At 58.8% G+C, this 10404-nt stretch overlaps 1 protein-coding gene across 1 annotated transcript; it reads right to left on the bottom strand.

Moving 5' to 3' along the window:
* Positions 1 to 3402: 3402 nt before the first annotated feature.
* On the bottom strand, positions 3403 to 8362 carry KNCN (kinocilin). The gene is made up of 4 exons (XM_024746171.1): positions 8041 to 8362; positions 6878 to 6946; positions 6112 to 6186; positions 3403 to 5320 (listed from the first exon to the last, which is right to left on the bottom strand). The coding sequence occupies exons 1-4, from the start codon at positions 8189 to 8191 to the stop codon at positions 5241 to 5243; spliced, it is 375 nt and encodes a 124-aa protein (XP_024601939.1). The 5' UTR covers positions 8192 to 8362; the 3' UTR covers positions 3403 to 5240.
* Between the last annotated feature and the right edge of the window lie 2042 nt (positions 8363 to 10404).

Genomic DNA, 10404 nt, shown 5'->3' with positions numbered 1-10404 from the left:
AAACTGTTAAGCTTTGTAGGTGATAAGAAAATCACCAGCTGGGCAGCAGGGCCCTCGTGCATCCCTGTCTGGCATGACTCGGGCCCTCAAGGATCCCGGGGAACGTCCTCCTTCCTGGTCAGTGCTCAGCCCTTCTCACTGCGCCTGCACCTCCCTGAGGCACTCGAGCCTCTCCTTCTTGAAACCAAACAAAGCCCCCACCTCCCCCACACCTGCCTGCATCTTGAGAGCACTGTCTGCGCTCCCTACTGTACCTCCTTCTCAAAGGTCAGTCCACTCCCGTCGCGCTTCTCTGCCACCGAGCTCCGAAGGCGCTTGCTCCAAGGCCGCCAGTCACCTCCTCGGTGCTGAATTCAGTGAGGACGGTTCAGTCCTTAGCTAACTTGACCTCTCCACAGCTTTGGACCCCTGAACCCTCCCTCCTGGGAACATTCTCTTCCTCTTAGAAACAAGCCCAGTAAACTTCATCTTCTCCCACAAAGCCCAGACTCCCAGCCAGAAACCTGGCTTCATCCTTGCACCTCCTCCTCCCTCAGGCTCTCCCCGCCACGTTTCCAATATAGTCTGTCACCAGCCCTGCAAATTCTTCCCTCCAGGGGTCTAGAACCCATTCCCTTCCTCTCTAGACTCACTGCTACCCCATTCCACTCTCCTCCCCCTTCGCTCCCTGCTGAAACCCCTCCTGGGCTCTCCCAGCCCTAGCTCCCTCCAGGCAGCCCTCTAGATTTTGCTGGAGCGGAGCAGAACTCGCCAGGTGTGGTCGGGTGGCCACGCTGCTCTTGTTGCCTCTGCGTTCACCTGGCTAACTCCAGCTCAACCGTCAGAGCACAGCTGGGACGTCGCTTCCTTCAGGAAGCCTTCTTTTGCCTCGGTGATGGGGAACTGCTGTGTCCAGGTCTGTATTCCCCACTGGTCTACCTTGAGGACCAGGATTATATCCACCTTGTTTGCTGTCACAGCCCCACTGGAGTGTCTGGGTCTCCCCAGGTGCCCAGGAAATATTGGTTAGACAAATGGTTAAGGTCAGAGGGGCCACTGTGGCCTGCCTTTATCTGTCTCTTGGTTTTGAAGTCACTCTGTGCCCACTTCCCCCTATTCCCTCCTCACTTTGGGTCTTGGGAGGGTGTGGTAGACAGCTGGGTGGGGACTGGAGGTGGTTTCTGGGGCAGGTTCTTACTGAGTTAAAGACGGGGGAGGGATCAGGGTAAAGCAGAGGGGCCCAGGGCAGCCTCTCCATGCTGTGTGTCCCCCTTCTCCTGTTTCCCTCTCTGTCGTTCTCATCTCTTTTCAGAGAACTGTGCTTAAGGCTACAGGCGCTTGACCTCTTGTCTGGGCACTACTCAGTTCCCCTGGGGTTTAGGGCTGGATATAGAGTATCTCCTCCAATCCTAAAGCTACCCTCCCCATCGTCTCCCTTCTCCTTTCATCCCCTTGCCCTCCCTCCAGCCTCCCCCAACGCCTGTAGCTTGCACTTGCCTGAGCCGGTCCAGTGGACACTTCTCTGCCGGTCCTGCCCCCGGGAACCCCCAGGGGAGGAAGGATCCCTAGAGAGGAGGGCAGCCAGGGGAGTGCCAACTTGGAGAGGGGTGCTGGGGGGAGCGGCGGCCGCCCCCCCCCACTCACCCGGCTGGCGGCTTGCAGATCCCCGGCTTAGCGGGTGGGCGGGGGCGTGAGGGCAGAGGGGCTCCAGGGAGCAGCTCCCGGGGACCCGGAGGTGCCAGGAGGGCCCTGGCTGTGGGCTGCGCCGTTCGGAGCGCCCATCTCAGCTTCCTTGCGGCCCCTCGGCTCCCTTTGACCCCCCACGGATCAGCGTTCCCACCAAGTCTCTCCTCTTCTCTTTGGCTCTGGCTCCGCACCGCCCTTCTCCCCCCCCCGCCTCTAGGTTTTAATGCTTTTCAAGCGCCTGGCAATGAACTCCCAGCCGCCCCCACACTCTCCAGTCTGGACTTCGTGAGTCCCGGATGGACACATTGCCGTTCACTCTAGAGCGAGGGGTGTAGGTCTCACTGGCTCTGTCTTCAGTTTCTGGCAGATTCCCAACCCTGGGCGGGGGGTGGGGCTTGGGGGGCGGATGGGAGGGGGATGCAGGGGTGAGAGCAGGAAGATTTTTCCGGGGATGGGGCTTGTTTTCAGCGACCCTTCTCCAATCACCCTCCACAAATCCTGCATCCTAGAAAGAGGTGTGGCCACGAGCCCCTTATACAGCTCCTGGTGGGATCTGGTGGGATTTGTAAGGGTTTCTTCGGGGGGTGGGAGCGGGGAGGGAGTGCTTGGCCTGCCTCCAGGCTGGACTGTGTTGGCGAGGACTGGGTGGGAGTCTGAGGTGTTGATTTTCCAGGACCTGGGGGAGTTCAGCTGGAGGAGCATCTCCAACCCCCTCTTCATTCATTCACTCATCCATTCATAAATCCGCCCTGATGTGAACCACGCGCCAGGCCACCTTCATCCTGACAGTGGCCTGGGAGGGACCACTCATCTTCCACCGGCAGATGAAGAAACTGAGGCTCGAGGCCTCACAGTCTCTTGCCCAGGCCCTGGAGGGGGGAGGGGGGTTGCTGAACCAGTACGTGAGTCTTATCCCTAGACTCCAGCTCCAGCCTGGTCAGTCCTCCAGGTTGGCCCAGTGGGAATGTGACTTCCAGGGGGCTGCCTGGACCAAGCACTCCCCACCTTTGGTATAGTCTCAGCACCCAGCCCAAGGCTGGCTAGTCACATCCACAGTCGAGGTCAGAACAGGGCTATTGGATAGAACTGATTTCATTTATTGAACAGACCACTGTCCTATAACCCGTCCCTGTCCCCCACCCCCACCCCCCACCCCTGCACTGAATGGAGGGTTTTGGACCTGCTCGGAGGGGAGAGGGCGCTTTCCCCTAACACTACCCACCGCACCACCCCTGCCTGCTTGGCCCAACCTCAGCTTCTTCCAAAGCATGGATGGGGAGAAGTCACGTGTCTCCACAGCGCCACTACTGGGACCAGGTGAAGGGGGTGGGGGTCAGGGGTAGAGATGCAGTTGGGGAGGAGGTATCTGGACACTCACCTGGACTGGGGGAAGGGAGTTCTCAGGAAGCCCATGGCAGGGGAAAGAGAGGAAACAGGCCCAGGCCTTGAGAACTCCCAGAGTTTCAAGGGTCCATGGAGCCCCACCCAGTTCTTCCCCAAAGAACATAGCTCTTGCCTTTTCACGTGTTCATTTCCTAATTTAATCCGCTCTGATGCCCAGCGCTGCTCTGTGCCTGGCCCTGCCAGGCATCTGGGATACCATAGCCCTGCCTGGGGGAGATCATGGCTGGGAAGGGTTGATGGTGGGTGAGGGGGGGACCACAATCCCTACAGCTCAGGCACCCCTTCCCCACTTCCACCCCATCCACCCCTAGGCATCTCTTTGGGGTGCTGCTGGTGAGCATGAAGATGGACCGGAGGAAGCATTTCCTTACTGATCAAGGAAACCAGGCCCGAGTTATTGTTGATGACGATGATGTTGAGGAAAAGGAGAAGGGAGAGGGAGCAGGCGGGAGGGAAATGCAAGGAGGGGGACACTGACTTCCCTCGGGCTGGAGGAACACAAGTCTCCCCAGCCCAGCAGCATTTGTGAAATTTGTTCTATCCATGGAGGTCTGTCCCACTGTGGTCAAGGAGTTGGTCCCTGGGGCCCGTGTAGAGGACAGCAGAGGGTAGAGCCGTGGGTGGGGAGAGAGAAGAGGCCTGGATTCCAGGTTTGGGACAATCTCTCACCATGGGACTTGATGAGTCCTTTTCCTGCAGGGCCTCAGCTTTCTCATCTGTACAATGGAGTGCTGTCTCCTGCTTTTGGTGTGGTTTTCCAACATCCACTGGATACCTTCCACGTGCCTGGCCCTCAGCGCCCCCACTCTCGTGAGGGGGAAATAGACAGAGGCCACTCAGAGTGCTGGGGGCTGTGATGGAGGGGAGCCCTGGGGCTGTGGGAGCACAGAGAAGTCAGGGGAGGCTTCCAAGAAGAGGTGTCATCTGCACTGATTCTTGAAGAATGAGACTCTTCCTAGCTTGTCTTTTGCTCACCAACCAGGACAGAGGCCACATGGAGAAGATGTCTCCACAGAGGTCATACAACTGTGCTTCCCCCTGAGGTCGCAGGTGTATGAGGAGTGGCGTGGAGAGAGGAGCAATGTTTCCTGTACAGCCTGGCTCCAAACCCTGTACACATGTGGAGCCCTGAAGTGGCTCTCCCAGGAAAGCCTAGGGAATTGTTTTTCCACTAAATTTAAGCCATTTAACATTTATTGAGCACTTACTGTGCACCATGATGGTAACTGGAAAAGGGCAATAGACAGTAGGTTTAAACAGGATTAGTAACTGTTTTGTGAAAAAGAAGACTTCAACCTGCCTGGAGGGTGTCGAGAGAGGGAGACAGAGGCTGGTGGAAGAGGATGAGGAGGGCATTGTGGTTAAGGGGACACTTGGAAGGAGGCCTTTAAGGATGGGGGATTTGATAGGCAGAGGGGAGCAGAGTGGGGGGCATCCAGGAGAACACAGGCCAAGGCTTGGGAGCTGGAACGTGTTTCGATGGTTCAGGAGCAGTGAGAGGGTGGGGAGAAGAGGAAGGCTGGAGGTCTTGTTTGCAGTCAGATCATGAAAAGCCTTAAATAGTGGAGTCAAACCCCAAGAGTCTCAGCACAGGGCTCAGCTCAGGAGACACCTCCTCCTGGAAGCCTCCATGCCCGTGCATCACCTGGGCTCCTGTCAAGGCGGCGACCATTTTGTTTTTCTAGGCTATGCCGCTGTCTGGTTCACTGCTGCTCAGGGCCCGTTCCTGAGGAGCTGCCTGGAGCTTTTGATATTCAGGGGAGTCTGGTCCAGGCCCTCTATGCAGCCAGTGAGCTCCTGAGGCCCAGGGCCAGGCCCAGACCCGGTGTGGTTCCTGTGAGCCTGCGGTTCATTTCCCTGGCCAGGCTGGAGCAAGAGACTGGGGTATCACTGGGCCCCAAATTCCAGAGGATCCAGACAGTTGATCAAAAAGGGAAGAAAGCCAAGCTGCAGTTCAGAGAGAAAAATCCAGGTCAAGAGCCTGAAACCAGAGACACCGTGGTCCTGGCCCCACCCCACTACAGGGAATCCATTTCCAATGGCCTTGGTGAAAGCAGGTCTGGCATCTTCAGGACCTGGTTCATCTCTGGTTTGGACCCGGGCAGGCTCTGAGATTGGGGTAGCGGGTGGGAAGAGAGGGCAGCGCAGGGGGCAGCCCGTCAGCCCCTGCCTCAGCCCTCCCCAGCCCCCCGGCCCCCTGGCTTCAGCTTCTCCAGGGTTCTGCTCACGGTGGACAGGCTGCTGCGGGCTCCTGTGGGAGAGACCAGGACAGGGCTTGCTGAGTAGGCAACTCCCGGGTCAGAGCCACCCAGAGGGACACGGGGTCAGAGCGGGCTAGAATGGGGAGGGAGGGAGGCGCGGATGGTCAGAGTGGCCCTTCTGGAGGACAGCAGCATGGTGTGGGTGTTAGAGGCAGGACTCGGGGCTGAAGGCCTGGTTTCTGGCCGTACCACCTCCCGGCTGCCTCATGTAATCTCCCTGTGCCTCAGTTGCCCCATATACAAAGTGGGGCTAATTATAGCACCTGCCTCATATGGCTGTTCTGAGAATGAAACAAATTAACATATGTAAAGTGCTTGGCAGGGTGTCTGGAATGGAACCTTCTGCTGAGTATAGGCACTTCCACCGGCAGCAGACACAGGATGGAGGCATCTTTGAGAAACTCTTGCTCTGGCATCTTCCAGTGTGTGGGGATGAGGGAGGAGGGAGATGCCCAGTTTCAGGTACCAGCTCTGAGAGCTGGATTCCACAATGGAAGAGGAGAGTGAGAAAATAAGCGGGCATGGGGCCTAGGGGAGGGAAGGGGGCAGTGTGGTGCCATGCTGGGTCTGACAGAGAAACCCTGGGGACCAGAGGAGCTGAGCTCAGCTGGGAGCAAGAAGGGTTTTGACTAAGCTCATGGAAGAAATACCCAACGCTGCTGCCTCCCTGTGATCGGAGAAGTCCCCTCTGCACTTCCCTCAAGGTTTCTCTGGGGCCCCACAGAGCTGTGCACCCAGAGGGGGAAGATGGCAGATGGACTCCGGGATTTCTGGAACTTACCTTCTTTATTACCATTGGCGCTGGATCTTCCTTCCCCGTGGTCTGGCCCTGGCTGGGGGTGGATTCTTAGGCTCCCTATAGGATGAGACCACCCCAAGCCCCCTGGTTACCAAGCCATTCTCAAATCAAGTCCAGCTTTGGGAAGGGAAGGCCTTGCTGTTATCTACTCTCCATCCCTGCTGCTGTCTTTGCTCCACTACATTCCTTTACGTCTCCCACGTGATCTGAGCTGATCTGGGGAGAGGAGTGAAGGTGGAAGAAATGGGCCCTGGAAGGAGAAGGTGGCAGATTTTTATTTTATTTTATTATTATTATTTTTTTGCGGTACATGGGCCTCTCACTGTTTTGGCCTCTAGCATTGTGGAGCACAGGCTCCGGAAGCGCAGGCCCAGCGGCCATGGCTCACGGGCCCAGCCGCTCCGCGGCATGTGGGATCTTCCCGGACCGGGGCACGAACCCGTGTCCCCTGAATCGGCAGGCGGACTCTCAACCACTGCACCACCAGGGAAGCCCAAGGTGGCAGATTTTTAAGGAGGTGGAGGTCCCGGGGAGACCCAGGGATACGTAGCCCCACAGGATTGATGGAGATGGGAGCGCATATGTGGGGAGCTGAGAAGAGGAGGGGAGCTGTACAAGGGTCCTAAGGTCTCACACACAGCCAGTACCAGCGACACACCTGGGCTCGGCTCCACTGCAGAGTGGGCCACAGACTTACAAACAAAGCGTCTCACCCAGTCCTCTGCTGGCGGCCGGGGAGAGGACTCACCTATCGTAGGCAGGATGTGGTCCAGGTTGAACCGAGCCTTCAGGAAGGGGTAGGCCAAGATAAGGAGCCCTGAGAAGAGAGACACAGAGGGGTTCCGTGATGGGGAGGGAGCCTGTTTAGTCTGAGCTGCATGAAGCTGTGGGCTGTGGGCTGTGAGCCTGGGGGTGGATTATGGGTGAGCATGGGAGGAACCCCAGTGGCAGGGTTGGGACTGTGGGTGTGTAAATGCAGCCTGTGAGTGTGTGCGTGGGGGGTTCCCCAATACCCGGCCCCAGGAGGGGTTGGGGAGCAGTGCCTTCTGCGGAAGGGGCTACAAGGCTGTGAAGGCCCAGGCTCCTGGCTCCACACCACCCAGATGATGAGCAGGTTGGCTTTCTTCCTTCCCAGCTGGCTGGAAATGGGCCCATTGACACTCCCCAACTCTCTGATGTCCCACCCTCCCCTAGGGCCCCCAGGGCAGGACTGGGGGTGCTCCTCAGTGTGCTCCTTTTCACCCAGACCTGGGGAGGGGGTAGCAGAAGAGCGGGTCCTGCTCTGCCCACTCCCAAGTGTCTGTGGCCCTTGGCCTGAGTTCACAGGTACAGATGCCCAGAGCCCACCAGCCTCGTGCTTCTGCTTCTGCTTGTGGCCCAGGGTGGCAGAGTGGGGCGAGGGATGGCACCCAACACCACTGTGGGGAGGTGAGTGGGACTGGCCCAGATAGATGGATAGATGCCTGGACAGACAGATCTGCTGTTGTGACATTTGGGAAAAGAAAAGGAAGCCCTCTCTCTGAGCTGGATCCTGTCCTGGCTCAAGGAGGGTCCCACAGAGAACTCTGTCCTCTTCCACCTGCCCCGCATCAACTCAGCCCCAGCAGGCTTATGAGTCCCAACACTAACCCAAGAGCCCAGGGCTTCGGACTGGGAGCTGGAGCTGGAGTAGCCCAAGAGGAGTGGTCGCCAGCGCCTCCTCCACGCCTGCTGACCCCTGCAGTGCGCTGCGGGAATCTCACCCCAATCTCCCTCTCCCTCCCTGTACCCGCCCCCCCACCATGGCTGCCTTGCTCACACCTCTTGCTTCCATCCTCCCCAACCAAATTCCTGATGACCCAGCTCTTCCCTCCATTTCTCGTTCACCTGACCATGGCCCCGGCTCCCTCTCCGAGCCCAGCACCTGCTCACCCACAGCAGCGGCACCAATAAAGATTCCACCCACGGCAGCTGCAGCTTTGGACACGGACACACCAATGATGATGCTGCCGGCCACCAGGCCGAGGGCCACGCAGGCCAGCTGCAGGCAGCGGAAGTCTCTGCTGCTGATGGGGAGGTCCATGCAGGCCCACCCGGGGCACAGTCTCCAGCCAGCGGAGCCTTTTCCCCTGAAGAGCCCTGGAGGTCTCAGTCCTCTTGGATGTCTCCTTGCTGGAGCTCCACTTTTAGGGAGGGAGTTTCTGGGCAGTAAGATTCTGGGCTGGTAACCCTTGGCTTTATCTGCAACCCTATCCGACAATAGTCTTAGCTAGGATCTCTCCCAGGTCGCCCCAGCTTACTCTTCCTCCCCTAAAGGCCCCTGAAGCTGGAAGTCACTCTCGGAACTTCTGCCTGGTCACATCCTGCCTTGGCTGCCAGAATTCCAGAGAGCTGGGACTGCCCCACGGGCTCCTCCCCTGTCAGCCTCCTCTCGGGAGAGCTCAGCCCCAGCTCCCCTGCCCAGGACCTCCTGCCCCAGCTCCCTGGAGCCTGCTCAGCTGCCACTGAGCCTCAGCCTATTAAAGTTTAATGCAATGGAGGTGGGAGGCGGGGCTGGTCCAGAGGACGTGGCTTCCTCAGAGATGCAGGCGGCAGGAGGTGCTGAGTTATTTATGAGGTTGCAATGTGAGCTGCTGCCCACAGGCCCACTAGGGCAGTCAGCCCAGGTTCCACTGTTGGTCCTGGACGGGGCAGGATGAGCGGGTGGCTTCACATGCAGCTCAGCAGCCAGAGACGTGAGGAGACTCCTTGGCTACATGCTCAGGACCCACTCTGCTGTCCCTTTGGCTGGAGGTGCACCTGGGGGCCTCTGCTTGGGGACTCAGAGACAGAGGCATGGAAGGAGACCTGGACAAGGCTCAGGAGACAGGAACAGTGACGGGGACAGGAGGAGGAGGGGGAGAGGGTCCTGCCAAGTCCCCTCGCTAACCCCGCCTCTCCCCCCTCCCCTCTCCCATCAACCTCTGGGCCCCCAGGCAGGGCTGAGAGGTCCTCGTATGAGGACCATCTCAGGCGACCCTCTCCTCCTCAGGTAGGCTTCCTTTCAGTTGCCAGTGGACTGAGAAGGTGAGCCCTTCCATCTGCCCTGGGATCCTGGGCGGGGGGCTGACAGGGAAGAACAGTGGTGGGTGCAGGGGTGGGAGGAAACACATGCAAGCTAGGGGGCTAGGGTTGGGAAGAGGAGCTGGCAGGGGCTGGGTGTCAGCAGTCGGGGTCAGGAGACGGCGACAAGGCTGGCGCCTCCTGACCTCTGGGCTGAGCTCTGCCCAGCCTGTCTGACCTACTTGCAGAAGCCACCAAGTCAAGGCCGGGCAGAGCGGTAACCCAGCCCAGCCCGGCCCCGCACCCCAGTGCCAGCCCTCATCACTAATTGCATTCTCTGGCCGTTAATGTATCAGCACAGTTCCCAGGGTCCCATCACCAGCCCCACTGGCCTCTCTTTGGATCTCCTGTCTCTCCGCTCCATGTCTGCCGTCCGATGCAGCCAGGCTCAAGGCCTCTGGCCTCCACCTGCCTCCACAGCTCCTCCTGCCCCCGGCCCCCCCTTCTCCTCTGCGGCCCTTCTGCTAGTGTGTACCTAGCCTCTGCCATCTGGAGAACCCTCATCCTGCAGGACCCTGCTTGGGCAACCCCAACTCTGCAGAGCCATTCCTGATGGCACCGGAGTGGCTGCATCCCCACACTAAAGTGCCTGCCACCTGTCTCCTCTGTAGACGGTGAGCCCCCTGAGGGCAGGTTCAGGGCGTGAGCACCACTGAATGGCCAGTGGGCACCTGGGCTGGGCTTCTGGACACAAGGACAGAGCTCGGGGAGGGCTTGGACCTGTACGACCACCTCAGGTCGGCAAAGAGGAGGGCTGCGGGCACCATGGGACCTCTGTCTCTAACAGGGGGCTTTCCTGGGTGGGGGTAGGGGCCTGGGAAGGCCAGGGTCATCTAACTGAGCTTCAACTGAGGGAAGGCCCTGTCAGGAAGCTGGAGTGAGGCCTGGGCGGGGACACGTGTGAACTCAAAGGTTTGAAGAGAGGAGGGGTGACTGCAGAGCACTGATGGACCCCAGGGCCATGTTCCCGGCCCCCATACGAGGAAGGCCCTGGAGGTGGGCATCCCAGCCACAGCTGCTGCTGCCAACATCCCCTGTGCCTCTCGCCAGGATGAGGTCTGATTATTCCTCTAATGAGGCATCAAATGACAACCCATGTCTCTGTCACACAATTTATCCCCCACTGACTAGTTTTAGAAGGAGCCATCAAAATAGTTGTCCATGAAAACGTGTTCTTGAGAAAAGAAGCTTTGG

The sequence above is a fragment of the Neophocaena asiaeorientalis genome, unplaced genomic scaffold, assembly GCF_003031525.2.
Source record: "Neophocaena asiaeorientalis asiaeorientalis breed wild unplaced genomic scaffold, Neophocaena_asiaeorientalis_V1.1 scaffold51, whole genome shotgun sequence".
Taxonomy (NCBI): Eukaryota; Metazoa; Chordata; class Mammalia; order Artiodactyla; family Phocoenidae; genus Neophocaena; species Neophocaena asiaeorientalis.
Note: the sequence above shows the minus strand (reverse complement) of the source record. Positions and strands in the feature narration are given on the sequence as shown.

Coding starts and splice junctions, on each gene's coding strand:
- KNCN (XM_024746171.1), bottom strand. CDS start 8,191: ATGGACCTCCCCATCAGCAGCAGAGACTTCCGCTGCCTGCAGCTGGCC. Junction 6,947..8,040: donor TATTGGTGCCGCTGCTGTGG/GTGAGCAGGTGC, acceptor CTCTCTTCTCAG/GGCTCCTTATCTTGGCCTAC. Junction 5,321..6,111: donor CGCCAATGGTAATAAAGAAG/GTAAGTTCCAGA, acceptor TCTCTCCCACAG/GAGCCCGCAGCAGCCTGTCC.